This window comes from Perna viridis, chromosome 10 (assembly GCF_037379345.1).
Source record: "Perna viridis isolate PV_CMFRI_1.1 ecotype Kerala chromosome 10, ASM3737934v1, whole genome shotgun sequence".
In the NCBI taxonomy this organism is placed as follows: Eukaryota; Metazoa; Mollusca; class Bivalvia; order Mytilida; family Mytilidae; genus Perna; species Perna viridis.
This window is the reverse complement of record NC_142454.1, coordinates 25,420,584-25,439,418: the sequence shown is the minus strand read 5'-3', so window position 1 is coordinate 25,439,418 and position 18,835 is coordinate 25,420,584. Positions and strand designations below refer to the sequence as shown.

At 33.1% G+C, this 18,835-nt stretch overlaps 1 protein-coding gene and 1 long non-coding RNA gene across 4 annotated transcripts in view; one reads left to right on the top strand and one right to left on the bottom strand.

Moving 5' to 3' along the window:
• The window catches only part of LOC148605120 (uncharacterized), a 24,705-nt gene extending 11,714 nt beyond the window's left edge, over positions 1-12,991 (bottom strand). Inside the window, exons 1-6 of one of the 2 annotated variants that reach the window (XM_088548185.1) lie at positions 12,855-12,991; positions 10,390-10,594; positions 6,803-7,011; positions 5,486-5,548; positions 3,652-3,798; positions 2,146-2,208 (exon numbers count right to left, since the gene is read on the bottom strand). In XM_088548185.1, the coding sequence (XP_088404311.1) occupies positions 2,146-2,208; positions 3,652-3,798; positions 5,486-5,548; positions 6,803-7,011; positions 10,390-10,594; positions 12,855-12,901 (734 nt within the window). In that variant the 5' untranslated portion in view covers positions 12,902-12,991. The remainder of the gene's footprint in view (positions 1-2,145; positions 2,209-3,651; positions 3,799-5,485; positions 5,549-6,802; positions 7,012-10,389; positions 10,595-12,854) is intronic. The other variant, XM_088548186.1, reaches the window with a different exon arrangement.
• LOC148605119 (uncharacterized) lies at positions 12,920-18,835 on the top strand. Of its 2 annotated transcripts, none has more exons than XR_015915823.1 (3): positions 12,920-13,059; positions 15,161-15,218; positions 15,373-16,218. It is a non-coding gene; the product is annotated as an uncharacterized LOC148605119 (long non-coding RNA). The 2 variants fall into 2 exon arrangements; XR_015915824.1 differs by lacking the exon at positions 15,161-15,218 and adding an exon at positions 16,239-18,835 and having other exon boundaries at positions 12,932-13,059; positions 15,373-15,519.

The following is an 18,835-nucleotide window of genomic DNA, read 5'->3' as shown; positions in this document are numbered from 1 at the left end:
TTTGTCTATGTTTTGTATACATGTAATTGGTGAATAGGTTGTATTTTACAGATTTCAAGTGAGGTTTTCAATTTCATCTAGAAAAATCATGTTCAATATCAACATTGCTGATTAAAATAAACTTCTATGATTCAATCTAGATTTTTTTTTACCAAATTACTTGTAATCCATGAAGTGAGAATACATAAACAAATTGATTTTACCAACCAGGAGTTACCTATCTTGTTAGAGCTTCATCTTTTTGTTTGTTTTTTTTTCTTATTCTCTACCAACCAAGAGTTACTTACCTTGTCAGATCTTCATCTTTTTGTTTCTTCTCATCAGTTACCAACCAAGAGTTACCTACCTTGTTAGAGCTTCATCCTTTTGTTTCTTCTCATTCTCTACCAACCAAGAGTTACCTACCTAGTCAGAACTTCATCCTTTTGTTTCTTCTCATCATCTACCAACCAGAACTTCATTGATTTTTTTTTATCTTATCATCTACCAATCAAGAGTTACCTACCTTGTTAGAGCTTCATCTGTCTGTTTCATCTCATCAGTTACCAACCAAGAGTTACCTTCCTTGTTAGATCTTCCTCGGTTTGGTTTACCTTATCGTGTACTACTCAAGAGTTACCTACAATGTTAGATCTTCATCGATTTGTTTTATCTTATCGTCTTCCAATCAAGAGTTACCTACCTGTTACAACAAGAAATCTGTGAAATCAAGTGATACCCCCATTTTCCATCATGATATAATGAAATTAAACAAATAAAAATCCATGGTAGGCAGGATTTTGTTGTATTTTTTTCCAAAAATAGATCCCACCATATAGGAAAAAGTGTTAAAAAATTTCAAGCCACTATGATGAGTAAGTTGCTAAGAAAAGTGTGGCAAAAAATTTGTAACAGACAGACAAACAGACAAGGGTAGAACAGTCTACTCCTGCTCCAATGGATATCAAAAAGTGTGATGGACAGACTGAAAAGAGTAAAACAGTATACCTCCCCACCACCCTTTTCCAAGTGGGGGTATAAATAGTGATTATTGAATTTGTAAACATCACTCATACAAATGTGATAACATACCACTATTGAGTAAAGGTATGAAAGGTGAATGTATGTTTGGTTATTTTCAGTGTGAACTTTCGTTTTCATTCTTAGTTGCTAGTATTTCATATTGAAAACAAAAATGGTATGGATAGAGAAATAAATGTTTGATAAAAACACAACTTCTCAGGGTTTTCTGTATAAACTGAAATGTAACTGTTTCAATGATGAAAATCAGTGTTTTTATATTATTTTAAATTGGTGTTGGTGTTCATGAAAAATTATCATCTCAATATAGACATGTATGAGAAATATCAGTACCTGCAAAAGACTGAGTATCTTGTGTTGACTGTGACTTTGCCAATAAACAATTTTTAACCCTTCACAAAAATTATGGGTGTTGAAGTATTAGATTAACTGTTATACCCAGATATTGCCAATACAGCAAGCACGGATCCAATGACTGGCATGCTGTGTGTACACCTCCTCTTAATCGGTAAGAAAAAAAATTTTTACCACAAGTTTCACCCCATAATATTTTTTTGCCTTGCTCTGCATGGCATTTAATTCAAATAACAGCCCCCTAAACTCCAATCCTGGATCCGCCCCTGTATAGGGCTTGTAAAACTGTAGCCCAATTTATTTTTTATCCAGAATTTTTACTGTTCAAAAAATTCAAAAATGAAGTCTGATTTTAGTTAGCTACTTCTGGGTACATAAACGTGATGCATATTATCACTTTTCTATTATTTGTTGTTACTGAACTCATTATAGTGTAGAAATAGTTAATCATCATATTTTATTATCCTATTTATGCAAAAAAGGTTTTGTTAATCAGATTGTAGTCTTTATCCCATAACAACCACTCCCTATCCTTTTTAATGTTGTAATTAACTTCTGGTCAAATGAACTTTGTATGTCTAACTCATATAACTGCATTTGGATATTTATATATGATCTGTTGAAAATAACAGTGAAAAAAAATGTTAAAATTAACATGTATGGTTAACCATGTAGCTCTTTTTGGTATTCGATATTCGGTACTGCTTACATTTAATTGGTTAACCATTTCCCTAATTTCATCGCTTTTATTAAACTATTTGTTTACAATACCTCTGCATCTGTGTAGACTGTTCTTGGTATGCTCTTTGGAAATTCCCAAAGTCATTTCTCAAACTGAAATTCAAAAAGAGACATACAACTGATTTATAACCACAACATACCAGTATTACAAACTGATTTAAAAGGTGGGACATTCAAGTACAATAAAACCTGTCTAAACCAAACCCTGAATAATCTGACAACATGTCTTAACCAAACCCTTGATAATCTGACAACCTGTCTAAACCCAACCATAAAATAATCTGACAACCTGTTTAAACCCAACATGAATAATCTGACAACCTGTCTAAACCAAACTGAATAATCTGACAATCTGTCTAAACCCAACCCTGAATGATCTGACAACCTGTCTAAACCAAACTGAATGATCTGACAATCTGTCTAAACCCAACCCTGAATAATCTGACAACCTGTCTAAACCAAACTGAATAATCTGACAACCTGTCTAAACCCAGCCCTGAATACTCTGATAACCTGTCTAAACCAAACTCTAAAAAATCTGATAACCAGTTTAAACCAAACCCTGAATAATCTGACAACCTGTCTAAACTAAACCATGAATAATCTGACAACCTGTCTTAACCCAACCCTGAACAATCTGACCTGTTTAAACCCAACCATGAACAATCTGATAACCTGTCTATACCAAACTCTGAATAATCTCAAAACCTGTCTAAACCCAGCCTGAATACTCTGACAACCTGTCTAAACCCAACCATGAATAATCTGACAACCTATCTCAACCCAGCCCTGAATACTGACAACCTGTCTAAACCAAATCCTGGATAATCTGACAACCTGTCTAAAGCCAAGACTGAATAATCTGACCTGTCTAAACCCAACCCTGAATAATCTGACAACCTGTCTAAACCAAATCCTGGATAATCTGACAACCTGTCTAAAGCAAAGACTGAATAATCTGACCTGTCTAAACCCAACCCTGAATACTCTGACAACCTGTCTGAACCAACCATGAATAATCTCACCTGTCTAATCCCAACTATGAATAATCTGAAAAACTGTCTGAACACAGCTCCCAGGAGCCTGAATTGCTCACCTTGTTGAATTTTGTCTTTCAAAAGCAGTAAATTTAAGAAGAATTTCTATCATAGTTTTCAAGGTATCAGCTGAAAACTGTAAAAAAAAAAAATGGCATTTTTCATTTTTCAAGGGCAATAACTCTTACAAGGAATTGTCTGACTTTTATCCCTGAAGACTTTTGTAGTCTAATAATATGGATCATTTAAGCTATTGTAAGAATTTGGCTAAACCTAATGGTTTTGGAGATTTATGCACAAAATTACTGTCTGACCTCTATGTTCTATATTTAGTAATTGTGGTCATGTTTATCAACCAATCAAAAATCTCCACATCAGTTCTATGCAAGATACCCAAAGAAAGTACTATACTGAGTTTGGTTCCAATGGCCTTCATGCAGATGAGCTAAAAAGGCATGAAAAAATGTGACAGGAAAAATATTCAGTTTTAATTAGTTACCTATGAGCTTCTTTTTGACTGTTGTGCATATCCCGTTCAATCTTAGCAGCATGCTGCTTTAAGGCATAATACTCCTGATCTTTTTTCTGGTTTTCCTGTCTTAGTTTCTCATTTTCCTTCTCTAAGGCAGTAATTGTATGGTTTGTACTGAAAATATATATATATATTTTTTTTCAAAAGGTCAAATGCATCTTTCAATTTCAATAAGTGACTATCATCTGCAAGTATACACTTTAAGTGTAAAAGTTTGTAGGAATCAGGCAAAATGGGAAAAATTATAAACATGCATGTCAAAACTCCACCTATCTGACAATAAAATATCACTCAAGGATGCTTCCTCTATTTGAAAAGACCATTATTTGATCTCTGCATCATTGGATTTTCTGAGAAATGTTCATTTTTAGTGCATTTCAATGAAATTGTAACTCAAAGGTCCAGCATGATATTGAAAATCTTGTCTTGTTTTCCTTGATTCTGTTGGTGCAAATAGTTAAATAGGGTATGTAATTCTTGTTCTAGTTTCATTTTCTTTACCAGAATTTCCGATGTAGAACGTATTGAAATCCGGAGACCGATCTGTATTTTACTGTTTATTTCCGGGTACTCGAAACTCTGTATAACAATGCAAAATCTTCCAATTTATGTATTTTCTTACTTCATTTATCGTGTAGAAATAGTTATTTGTCATTTTTATTAGTATTTTTTACACAGAAAGTTTTTACCCTCAACACTGAACCCAATGCTCTCTAAATGAAAAAATCTCTATGCTTTTGAATGGTAAACTATGACCCATTCTTGTGAAATCTCGGGGTCACATGCCGAGACTTACACACCCTATTACACTATCAAAATGATAGTTTTTTCCACACCATGTTTCACCTAATGCCTGGTTCTTACAGGGACTGACACTTAACAACCAAAAATGGTTCATACAAGAACAAGTTACACAAATCTGACATGGATGAGGGGCTTAAATATAGAACATTGTTCAAGTCTATTAAGTATAGAAAAATTATGGCATATTCTGCTGATTTAGCTCAATTTGATGATGCAGCTTAAACATATTTATTGCACTGCTTTAAAAAGTTTGACCATACTTTATCTTATACTTCTTCTTAGAAGTGTTTGAAAGACGGAGATCTCTCACGTGATGACTTCAAAAGGTTAACAGGTATGCAGCCTAATTTTTTTCAACTATTTCCAAGATAAGTACAATTCAAATTTTAAGATGGAAAGTTATTCATAATAATAAATACAGGTACATGGATTGTAATTTACGCAGTAAGACCATCCATAAAAATTCTTGGTTTATCAATCAACTTACAAAAAAAATCCATATCCCTGTTAAGGTATAGATAAGGTCACAAGGCCCTTTTTAGTCTTAGAAAACCATTACGTCAAAAAATGGGAAGTTAATGTCACTTGAGTCTGAAACTGATTTCCACAATATGGCATACTTATATAAAGCTTTCTCTCAAAATATCAAATGGCTGTGACAAGTACTTGCAGAGACAACTGTTACATGAAAGGTGTAGACTGACAAATGGACAAACAGATGTAGAACAGACAGACAGACACCATAATAACTATCAACCACCCACTTCCTAAGCGGGGGTAAAATAATGTTCACCTAACTGTCTTCTGAAATCTGAATGAACGGAAACAGCAGATCAACATTTTTTAAAGAATTGCATAGTAAATATAACATGGTATAGTGTCCAACACCCTTTTTGACTGGTTGAACCAGTACACCAAACAATACTATTATTCTGTCTAATTGTGCAAAATAAATTCTACAGTTCTTTCTAAACTTGGCTTTGACTAAAGGACTCACTTTTTCTCTTTTTCCTTTGTAACATTTTCCAACTCTGCACTCAGATTTTTCACCTGGTTTTGCCTGAATAAAGAAAAATATGTTATATTCTAATTATTGGCATGTTCCTTACAATGTATTTCAACTTTTCACAATGAGTGAGAATACTATTCTGTAATAAAGATTAAAATTTGGTGGTGGGCAAAATAACATATGATATCTGTAGGAAAACTGGCTGGTCTAGTTTGGCCATATCAGCATTCACAAAGAAATATCACCAAAAAATTTCAATTTTAAAAACCATTAATTTGACAACTGCAACTTTAATACTTAACAGACAAACAACTTAACATGAAGAAGTTGGTCTATTATCAAAGTTCAAGAGGAAAAAGTGATAAAAAAACAGGGATCATTCCTAATATAACACATTTTAAAACATACCCAAACATTTTAGGCAAGCTTGCTGCAATCACTCACTCTAAAACTTAATATTCTGTCCTATATGCTGCTATTTGTCAATATATTTCTTTCATACAAAAATCACTTATTTCTTTTGGATAAGAATTATGTATTATTTGGTCTAATCCTTATCTAGCTCCTCCCCTAAAACACGATTGGTATTTTTTACCATGGTACATACATGTAACCCCTATAATCACCCTCATAACAATATATCTCCTTCTTTCACAGTGAATTTTCGTTTAAGATTCTAATTAGAAAAATGAAGAGTTGAAGTGTTCATTTTTCTTCTATGCTATAACAGCATAAAAGAAAAATGAACACTTCCACTATTTCCTCTTTGAAAATGAAAAACCATCATTTTTCAACTTACAAGGGCAATAACTCTAACAAGGAGTCATCCGACAACTTTGATCCCACTGCATACTTTTGTATACTTTATTATAAGGATCAATTCAGCAATGGAAAGAATTATGCTAAACCTAACGGTTTTGGAGGTATGTGCAAAAAAGCTTCTGACTGACCCGTTTGTTCTATATTTAGTAATGGCAGCCATGCACGATAACCAGAGGAACATTCATACCAAATTTGGTTCCAATTGGTCAAGAAGTGTCAGAGGAGAAGAGTTTTGCAAAATTGTTGACGACGACAGACAATGACAAAGTCAACGGACGTCAACGATGGGCAACGATGACAACAACTGATGCAAAGTCATAGCAATAGCTCACATGGTCTTTGGCCAGGTGAGCTAAAAAGTGGATCCAGGTTTAAATAAAAGAAGTCAATGAAGCATCACAGTGAACCTCTTCGGTCAGTCAGCATGCCCTCCCATTCTTCAATTCCAGTATCTACCCAGATAAATACTCTACAAATATTTACCTTTCTTTCACTTTCTGTTTATAGTTTTTCATTTCATCATAATGTTCCTTTCTAATTCTGTCTATTTCAATTTTGTGTCGTCTATTTAAGTAATCAATGTCATCATTCAGTTTAGCTATTTCATCACTATGTTTAACCTTTAATCTCTCAATTTCATCTTCCAGTTTTTTTCTTTCCTCCTTAACTTCATCAAATTCAATGCCCAGTTCCTGGAAGAAAATAACATGCTTATACATGAGAAAAATGTCCATGGTACAATAACCCCAGCAGTAAAATTATCTTATAAACCAGAAAACTAGATGCCTCCCCATTCATTATTAATTGAAGCATGCACCTTAAATTAAAACTAGAAAAACTGTGAGCAATGCTCACAAACTTGATACCTCCCTGACTCCCCCATTTGACAACATGCCCCTTTTTAACCTCCATTTTAATTTGGATCAAAATCAAAAATAAAAGGTGCACAATTGGAACATGTAATAGATTCTGTGAAGGTTTCATTCAATTTAATTCAGTGGTATAGGAGAAATAACTAATGAGAGATGAGTCCCCTGTCCCCATATTGACAAATGACAAATACCGTGTTTTGCTACGCAAAAACCCTCAAATTGACCGAGATCAAACTAAAAAATAAGAGGTTTTCAATGGGAACATGTAATAAAGATTCTGTGAAATTTTCATTCAGTTTCATTCAGTGACAGAAGAGAAGTAACAGATAAAGATGGGTTCCTACATTTGCCCATATAAACTAAAGTCCATGTTTTTATATGTGAAAGCCCCAAATTGATTAATATCAAATTCTAAAATTGGAGGTGCACAATGGGAAAATGTAATAAAGATTCTGTGAAAGTTTCATTCAATTCTATACAGTGGTGTTGGAGGAGTAAGGGACTAGAGATGTGGCCCCCATGTAGCGGAAGGACAGACGAACAAAAGGACAGATGGAAAGAAGGACAGGCGGAAGAATAGATGGGCACCCCACCACTATATACTTTGCAAGTGGGGAGTATAAAAAACTTGTATTAAGACTGTATCATGAACCTGTTTCTGGTATGACCATATTTGTATAATATAATATACTTTATCAAAAATAGTGCATTTATGCCATGTAACCTTATAGAATACTGAACTTTATAATTCTAAATATTCTTTATTTTTTGCATGTTTTTAAACAATCATCTTTGGCCCTACACATCTCCATTACATGCTTTTAAAAACATCATACAAAATTCAAAATTTAGTTTAAAAACTGTGGAAAGAGGTAGCTGGACAAACCATGTACCCCCTATTTTGCAATTTTTAAGTTCAACATTCTATCACTTTACCATTTTATTTACAAAATCCAACTTCATAGGACCTACACATATCCCCATAATGAGTTTAAACATCCTACAAAATTTCAACCTTATAACTCAAAAACTGTGGGAGAAGATACCTGGACAAACCCTGGATCCCCTATTACTCCTATGGAGTATTGAAAGGTTGAGGTACCTTTAAGGCTGAAATTCTCACCTTTATTTTTTGTGAAATTTGATGTTTGAATCATAGAAAACTTTTAATTGTTGAACTAAAGTGATAAGTCTAGAAATTTCCTATATTTATAACTTATCTGTACTGCACATTTTGATCACAATCATCGGTCAAAATAGCTAGTGTGTTTAAATTTGACAAAAACAGGAAGTAATGTATACAGTCCATATGAAATACAAATGTCTGTGCCAATAAATGCCCAGGTAATATCTTGATATTCTGAAGCATTTTTGTCTCTTTTATCGGAATTCCTGAAGATTTGGTGGGTCTACATTGGTGCATGTATCATATTTTGTACCAAATTTAGCTATTTTTGCCAAACCTTGAGTTTTCAACTACATTCAACTTAACATTACTCAACCAGAACTAACTACAGAATTTAATATGGTAAAGTTGTTGTAATTCATTAAGTCCTGAACAAAAATGCAGATTGGTAACCTTCTATTGCCATATTTAAAAATTCAACCTAGTAGGGAGCCCAAAACACTCCTAAGTGTACCCAGTCCTTTCTAACAACCTTTTATGTCATCAAATCAAACTCCTATGACCCTACACAACTGTAATATCTGTATAAACAAGCTACAAACAATATTGAATGTGAAATTTTGAAATGTCATAGTTTGACAATCTCTAATTTTACACAATATTTTACAAAAATAAAACTCAATTTGCCCCTGCAAATCTCCATTGTGCACATAAACATCCTAAACAATTATATAGCTGTAGCTAAAAATAGCTGGATGAATCAGGTACCCCTATAAGGATGAATGAATAAATGGACAGGGGTAAATTAATATGCCCCTTTTTTGGTTGCAAGGGCATTTAAAATCTAGCCGTCAAAAAGGGAGAAAACTCACAATAAAAATGGATTAACAACAACCTAACACAGATACTGCAATGCATTTCTTGTATTTACTTCTGACCAAAATTAACTTTTCAAGTAAACCTACCACTCTCTATAAGTTCTCAACAAATTGCTGGCTTGGGAATACCTTGATTTCAAGGTGTATATAAAGATATCCACACAATCTTCATTTGGCATGCTCGGGTCAAACAATTAGCAAAGTATATTATGATATACACAGGCTAATATTGTTCATGTGAAATTCATGTGAATTGAGCTTCACATGAAATACACTTAACTTGAATTTCATGTGATACTTTAATTCAGATGGATTTCAAAAGTGTTGCATCCCCTCATAGGAATATATAACCAACTTTTTGCTATTTTAAATCTTTTTAAGTGTCCTGTCAAATGGGTCATTTGTCAATTAATTTAAGTGTTACTCAATTGGAGCTGGGGCAGTTCTAACAATCTATTGTTCAATCATTGTTCATTGACTTAACTGTATGAAAAAAATACTATGGAACCTGACTAAGACAATCCATGCTATATATTTGTATTTATGACTATACATATACATACCAGTTAACCACTGGATAGTTCATTTTGGAAATTCTCCTCCATTGACACGATCTTATGTGGAATATTTTTACTTCAGAGGATCTTTTATGTAAAAATTTAATTATTTAATGTGCATTCAAAGAAATGAATTAATTTTATCCAAAAACTTCCAACAAATCTTATATTTTTATATGGGAGATTCTAAATTTTTCATTAATTTTGTGCCATTCTCCCCAATCCCCAATGGGGGAGGGGTTAACAGGTATGTCATATACCTTCATGTGCTTAAACTCTAGTTGTTTGTTTTATGTTTGAATCAAGCTATCATACAAGAAAAGTATGACTGAAGGGTTATCTAAACTGTTAGCAAGAATAGTCAAAATTTATCAGAGGTATTTTTCGATTGCAAAGTAACTTTCTCAGCAAAGGGATATATTCTAACATGATGCTTCGAAGTTCTTTAGACCACAGCCATGGTGCAAAAGTGATAAATACATGCCAAACATTTCGTGCAGCACATAAGCAGGGTAATTCAAAAATATGAAGAAACTAGTCCTATTAGGATTGTGGTAAAACAACGATAAAATGGAGTTCCTGTGATTTGTTTCTGAATTTGATTTTGATTTCGGAAAAAGCCTCTACAGTAGCTTACATGATTTAATTTAGATGCATGCTTGAGATAAGCGTTTAAGACATATGCTAGGACGTCCTGAAGATTGATTGGCTGTTCTGGATTACGTGGTTTACAACTTTTTAGTAGTTTTGTGATCACTTTCATATCTTTCCAAACTTCAAAAAATGCATTCTTCAAGTCATCATATTTCACCTCTTTATGTTCTTCACTGCTGGGATTCTTTCTACAAAAAAATCAAACTTTTATTAAATATATCTATTAAATTACATTTAATTGACCAAAAAATTTATTTAAGCACATAACCTTAAAATTAAAAGTTTAAATTCCATAGCCTAATCAAATATATAAATTAGAAATACTGTGAGCAAGCTCACAAAGAGAATACCCCCACTTAAGAAAGAAATTGCTGGTTGGAATATATCCTTCTGGAGTCATTCAACAGTACTTTTATTTCTTTATGCACAGCTACATATGACACTCAACCTATCTATCAAATTTCTTAAAGATCCCTTCAGTGATTTTGGAGCAGTTACATTTACAAGGTTTAAACATGTAAACCCCTTAATATGGATTATCTCCCTTTGAAGTTCTCCAACAGTAATTATATTCCTTCATGCACATCTGCAAAGATACCCAATCTATGTATAAAATTTTATCAAAATCCCAGTCTTCGAAATTTAGCCAGGGACCCAGTGGGCCAGGCACTTTAAATCTGCCTCAGGCTCCTAATATTATGTTCTTAGGAAGCCAGACGGACTCCCAAAAATTTTGGGGTATTGTAGTGTTCTGTTTATTTTGGGGTTCTTAGACATATCTAAATAGTCTGAATCGAATGAGCATTTTTTGTTATGTAATTTCATTATAACAGATATTCTTATTACACAGATTCAGATGATTTGGGAAATTTATTTCGGGCCACTGAAAAATCATTCGGACTTCCAATTTGTGTAACTTTGGAAGTCCAAATGGCTTCTGTCTGAGAACTTAACCGTAAAGACTGAAATCCCTTGAGCGATTTACGAGGAGTTCCACTTATGAAGTTTTAACATGTAAAACTCTAAATTTGGATTATCTCCCTTTGGAGTCCTCTAACAGTAATTATATTCCTTCGTGCACATTTATATATGATAACCAACTTACCTTTAATATATCATTAAAATCTTTGAGCGGTTTAGAAAAAGTTGCACTAACAAGATTTTAACATGTAAAATCCTTAATTTTAATTATCTCCCTTTGAGTTCTCCGATAGTAATTATATCACCTTAAGCACAACTGCCTTTGATACCCAACCTTCCAATAAAATTTCATCAAAATCCCTTAAGCACTTTAGGAGGAATTGCGCTTACAAGAAATGGAGACAGACATATGGACAATGGACAGACAGACAGACAGGGTGATTTTATATACACCCCAACTTTGTTTGCGGGGGTGTTACAAAGTTTTGTATTACTAGAAGTTTGAATTTAAACAGTTGCCAAACCAGTTAACTCTCCCACATTAGGGGAGACTTCACAAATTCAATAAAAATTCAGAATCTCTAACATAAAAAAGTTGCACCTATGGAAGGTTCTTGGTCAGAATTACTTTATGTTCTGTGAAAATACTTTAATACCGGTAATTGATGTTTTACATACAAATTTTGCTTTTACACATAGAAGGTGTCAACAGAGAAAAATCTCCCAAATGAACTGTTTCAAAGGTTAATTAGCCTTTGGTACTTTTGTATTTATTGTGCTTTGATATTAGCCCCCAAAATTGAACATTTTGATACAATTTTAGATCCAGTTTAAAAAAGATCTATACACTTTTGTTAAGTTCATAAAAATCTTATTGTCAGGAAACATGTAAAATTTTTCTTTTGGCCCTTTTCAGTCCCTATAAATTCCTAAACTGTACAGGAAAAATCCTCAAAATTAATCAGTCTGACCTTTAGAACCTTATGGTACAATTTCACAGAAACCCATACTTATTCACTCCCCGAGACCATCATGTTTCCTGCACACACAGTACCTAAACACACACAAAACACTCACTAAATGCACAATAAACGACCGCCCCTTTTGTGCGTTTAAAACAAACACTCCTATCATGCTTTAAAACACACAAAATCGCTTTTAAGTTACTTTATGTTCTTTGTTGTATATGTCTGTTTTCCATGTCTGGTCTTTTTCCCTGGATTATATTCTTTTTATTACTGCTATAACCTTGGTTCCACTGATTACTCCTTTTTACCAGTATAGCTCATGCCCATGCATCTTTAGACTTGAAGTTAATTCTCAGCTACACTTAAAATAGGAGCTTGGGTGTGCTGATTGTTCGATTCAAAGCTTGCTTGTTTTTATTGAATGGTATATGCACCAAATAAACCTAAACTGTGAGTAATTAAGAGACTCAGCGTTGTGCACTTTTTTCTACTTTCGTTTTCAACCGAATTATCGAAAGTTCATGTTCACAAGCATTTTATCGTGCTGTACAGAAATTACCTTTCCTTTGCACTTTTTCTAAGACCATTTGCCCGGAAGAAACTCATGATTACTGTTCTCTGTGAGGATGCACTTTGTTCATTCGAAATAAGGAACTGAAATACCGCTTCAAATTATAATTATCCGATCTCGTTCCGGAAACTATAATTCTGAGTTCCGATAAGTTCAATGTGAAAAGATTGAAAATATCGATGTGAAAAGTCAGGTAATTTGGAACTTAACGACTTAGAATCATTTCAAGCGTTTGCTTTTATATTTTTGATTTCATGCATGTACAATTTTGTTGTCATTAAAGTTGCATATTTGTAACTTTGAAATTCTACTTTCACTTTCAACAATTTTTATCATACCCCATTTAACCCTTTGAGTGCCAAGGCTATTCCTTTATTTTGCCAAGGAAAAATTTGAAGATTCAAATTCAACAGTCCTGCATATGACGTTGACAATAACCTTACGTCACCAGAAAGGGCGGGGTGACCGAAGGCAGAAAGAAATAGACATAAAATATTCATCATTTGGATGGTTTTTAATATATATTATATAAGTTTTAGTACATATACGCATTGATGTACTTACTTACATAAAAATGTACCCAAAAGTCAAGTTTTAGTACATATCCGCATTGATGTACTTATATAAAAATGTACCCAAAAATTGGAAGGAAAAATTTTTTTAAATATTGTAAAAAGAATATAATTAGACATTTCATGAGAAATGTCTTCAACTTGTCGATTTTTTCTAAATAAATCTAATTTACCACACTAAACCTTTTTAATGCTTAAACCTATAGTTAGAACACAAAAAGATTTCACAAGCCGCTATATTTACACTGATAATGATTTGAAAAGAATATAATAAGCTATTAAAACATCTAAAAAGAAGTAACTTGAATTTCATACACTCATGTATCCATTCTCCTTAAACAAGTACAGTTTAAAAAACAAATAGAAGTAAAAGCGTACGTACTATCAAGATAAACAACCTAATTATTGTATTACAAATCCTACACCCCATGCAGGTCCGGGTGTTAAAAGAATAGGCCTGCAGCAGCGCTAAGCTTGTCGTATAAGGCGACTAAATAGTGCTTAGAAACCTAGCCGGGGGCTAGGCGCTCTGCCCACAGAGCAACTGGGATGTGTGCCCCAGGTGGTGGAATGGGGTACCCCTGGCGTATTACATGCTGGGGTTGTCAGGCTATAATACGGAAAACCTGACCGCAAACCATAGTGGTGCACCGTGTTGGGAAAGATGCCACGTTCCTCGCACGTTAAAGAACCCTGTTGTGGTATTCGATAGGAGTAGGAACCTTTGCGCTCCGCCACAGGAGGCTAAATTGCCCGACCTTACCCACCTCTCCCTATTTCCAGTGGCAATCAAAATTTGTCGACCCCATTGTCCTTGTGTCCCATCCCTTTTTCATTTCATCATCATTTCATGTTCATTTTATCATCAATTTCATGTTCATCGTCTGAATATAGCTGAAATATTGCTGCTCGGACGTTAAACACCAACAAACAAAACAAACAAACTTTTTATTTTATATGTTTTATTGTGATGTTGTTGTTGTTGTTTCTGTTGTTTTGTTTTTGTTTGAATGCTTGTTTTTCATGTTTTTTAAGCCCTGACGTTTATATTGATAATTCATTATTAGAATGACTAAATATTCCATGTATTTTGATGCAAATATTATGTAATTTTATGGAGGGATACTAGATTTGATATGTGTCAAAGTTTTCTTTTCTCTCTTTCTACCCCGGACTTGACATTTTATGAGCAACTCGGCGGGTGTTTCTAGAAAAGCAGAGGACGCTTACCCTACCGGTGCATCTGGTCCATGCTCGCAGTTTTTAGTGGAGTCCGAGTTGCTCATTTGCTTTTGTTACTTTGTATGTATGCTTTTAGTTACTCTATGTTCTCTGTGTGTGTGTGTGTTTTCCATGTCGGGTCTTTGTCCCTGGATTACATTCTTTTGATTACCGCTATAACCTTGGTTCCCTTGATTACTCTTTGACAAAAGCCACATGCTTTACTTTATTATCGCCTATCAAACAGCTTTAATAAAACCGTTAATGTCAGAAAACAAATGATGCAGGACAAGACAGTTGAGAGCCTAAACCAAGTCATGAAAACGTAAACAGCCTTGATGCTCCCAATGTTGTTTTAGTCTCTGCAATGCAACTTTGCAACCAAATGAATATACATGTACATGTAAGTGTGGCGGAACATTAAAAAATACAAAAGCTCTTTTAAGAACGTCGCTATGGATAATATATCTAACTAACAGATTTATAGTTTGTTTAATCTAGGAGAGGGAGCATTAGTCTACGTTTTAAATGGAGAAAGTTGGGACGATTAAGCAATAAGGTGAATATATAAATTATTCTTGGTTCCATTTAAGCCCATAGTGGGTATCTACAAATATAATATTATATAATACTAATAAAAACCGAAGAAAAGCAAAAAGGATCAATTTGTTATACATGAGAAAAATATTTTCAGCGAATGCATTCTTTTTTAGCTTAAATAAAAAAAATGATGATCTGAAGGAGGACAAGAAAAATCTTCAACAAGAAACCAGACGGAAGGATAAAGATTTGGATGCTCTTAGGCTTACTGCTGCTAAGACAAATCAAGAGTCACAGAACAAACAGAAAGAAATTGTCGCGTAACCTTTTTACTTGAGTTCAATTTTTATGATGAACAACATAACCAAATGAGATATTAAACAAAGCTTACATTTATTTTTTTTATTGGAATGAATCATATTGCTAAATCATAAACAAAGCAGCATTCATATTGTAAGCTACATCGACGATAAAGAAATTAACTACATGTAATAACAATTTTATGCGTATATCAGAAGGCTTGCAAACATCAATCATTAGGTTATGACTTGCTAGAACCGCGACGATAACAGTTTCTTTTTCCGCCGCAGTCGGAATAGTTTCGCTTTTTACCCTTTGACCTTAAAGACACTATTCCATGGAAACGCAAGTCACCTGATCACAATTCTGCTTCACAATTGGCCAAATACTGATAACTTAGTGGTGTTCGAAAAAGTGATATCAAAAATTAAAATTGCGTGCCATGTGTTATGTCCTGAATAAAATGTAGAAAATCATAAATAATAAGATACTACTTACTGCGTCGGCTATCTTTTTTTAAAGACGGTACCTGTTTTAATATATCAACAAACTTATACATGTATCACGTGTTCAAAAACAAATTGGTATCAATACAATTGCACAATTGCGGAAAACAGTTCTAGTTTGTCAATATCTATAATTTGACATTATATTAACTTTTCACTCATTTTAAGAACTAGCTTTTTATTGAATAAAATAATATTGATTGAATAATCAATTATAGAAATTTCTTTTGCAGTTTGAGACGAAAAGTCCAGTGGTTACATTTGGAAATTGACGCCTTAAAACAGCACTCTAATAAAAACAAATTAAGAGTAATAACGCTGATAAATTCGTTAGATACTCACTTTTAGTCTTCCTTCTTCAGTGACTTTTATAAGGAGTTTTCAGATTAGATTACAATAATTTAACGACAAGACATGTTTGAAATATTTGTATGTAAAAAGTGCTTTTTATCAACTTTTCTATTCTTCTTATTCAATATTCATTTTTACTATTTTTTTTTTTTTGGTTGACACTGTATTTATAATTTTATTGCTTTTTTACCTTTTACTGTTTCGTGTAGTTTAACGTAAGAGAAATAATTGTGTTTTGTGATAGAGTAATCAAGGGAACCAATGTTATAGTGGTAATCAAAAGAATGTAATATAGGGACAAAGTCCAGACATGGAAAACAGACACACACTACAAAGAACATAAAGTAACTAAAATCATACATACAAAGTAACAAAAGTAAATGAGCGACTCGGACTCCACTAAAAATTGCGAGCAAGGACCAGGTGCACCGGTAGGGTAAGCGTCCTCTGCTTTTCTAGTGATGTTATTCAAAATAATACTAGTATGTTTTAATATTCCGAACAGTTGTGGTACCCCCGTTTCCACCCACCGCCTCATTTATAAATGTCTAACGTTATTATCCACCGTCTTTCAGAGTGTTATGATATTGAAACTGGAAAACACTCGCCTGAAATTAGAAGATGTGTTGAATAAATTGATAATTAAAACAATAGTACCCAACATGTCTATATTTTATACCGTTTATACGCCAAAAATTAATATTTTAGTTCATGTTGAGGGTTTTTTTCAAGGGTATGGGTGGTAGTTTTTTGACTTGGAAAAGTTCAAATATTTATTACTTGGGCTCATTTGGGAGCTAAGACAATATATTAATGTACATGTACCAGATCTTACAAAAGCTTGTTTAAACTACGGTATTCTGAAAAAAATGATTATAACGGGGACTATAAAAAAAAAAACTAATAGTAATTGTCACACCTAAACGAAAATCTAAACGCCTGAATTGATCAGGTATGTTGGGCACACCATTATCTTAATTAGGAATGCCTAATTAAAAGTATGAGTTGTACGGTATCAGTATGCAGAGAATGAGGATTCTGCTTGATACTGAGATCATTTTTCTATGAGTATATGTAATATTTTTAATGTATATTTTTTTTAAATTTTTTTATTGAAAATTAGTTTTTCGTGGTTCATTTATGTAGAAAATTAAATTATCTATCGCATGACCCAAATTTGAGACGTTTAAGTTGAGACATAACTTGAAGAGTCGAATTTATCTATTTTTTCGCAATTTTTTTTTTATAAATTCTGACTACGAAAATCGTCAACATTCATTAAAAGAACCCCAGAAGTATTAATTGTGATAATACTAAACAGAAAATACCAATTTAGCCATTCTTTACTGAAGCATACATGAAATTTCTAGGGGTTTTGACATGGAAAATATGCCAATTAAAGCGATTATTCGGCGGAGTAGGGATTTTTTTTCATTTTTCTTTCAAGCTCAAGTGTTATCGCAATTTTCTGGGTACAGTTGTAACGCGAGTTATTGGCCTATATGATGATAAATTTATTTAGTCTGTTCCCCAGGAAGACTTAGACAGCTTTTTGACCCAGTGGGGTACAGATATAGGCTTATACGAAAAAGAATCCGAGAATATTATTTCGCGACAAAATAAAGTAACTTCAAATCACCATGAAGTTGATGAGTGGGGGTGCACGGTGGACCCTCTCAGCTCATGGACTAATTGGTTTGGATGAGAATAAAGTTTCTATTTTATCTCAATGTATTATTTGTTACGTTACTATTTCAGTTAATTCTTCTGCAAACTCGTCCATGATTTTTTCGGACTTTAATTCCAATTTTCATTCATGTTTGTTGTCATTTTATGATATGGACATAAATATCTAAATCAAAATACCTCAACAATTACCATGACAATAAGAGAAAAGGAAACAAACTAAAGAAAAAACTGTTAAATTGCCAAGTCATTCTTCAACCAAAGCAAAATTACGTTTTTAACGTAGTAACATATTATCATCAATAAATTTCCTTCGTAAATCCTTGATTGATTTTGAAGTTTCAACAGTAACATTCTCACAATCTTCTACAGCATGCATATGATAAATCTTATGTAAATCTTAAACAATGAAACGCATAGTACATTAATTAACTACATCTAAGATCCTATGACGCATTTCGAATCCTAATCTGCTTGTGAAAGGTAATAGCTTGAAACACGTGAACAGCATAACGAAATTTTCAATACTAATATGAGCGAAATTTTGAAATGTTGTATGTATTTAACCATTGCCATAAAATGGTAAGTCAAGAGTACTGATGGATATTTTCTAATTGTTACTAATATGCGTGTAAATTATTCTTCCTTACAATGACAGCCCTAAACAAAAAAGATGTTGCAAAATTTGTTTTTATCTTTTTTCTGTGATTGTTACTTTCTTTGCCTTTTTAAACCTAGTTTTTTTTTTTATTTTGTTGTATATTATGTATTTTGTTACCTTTTTACCATTTTA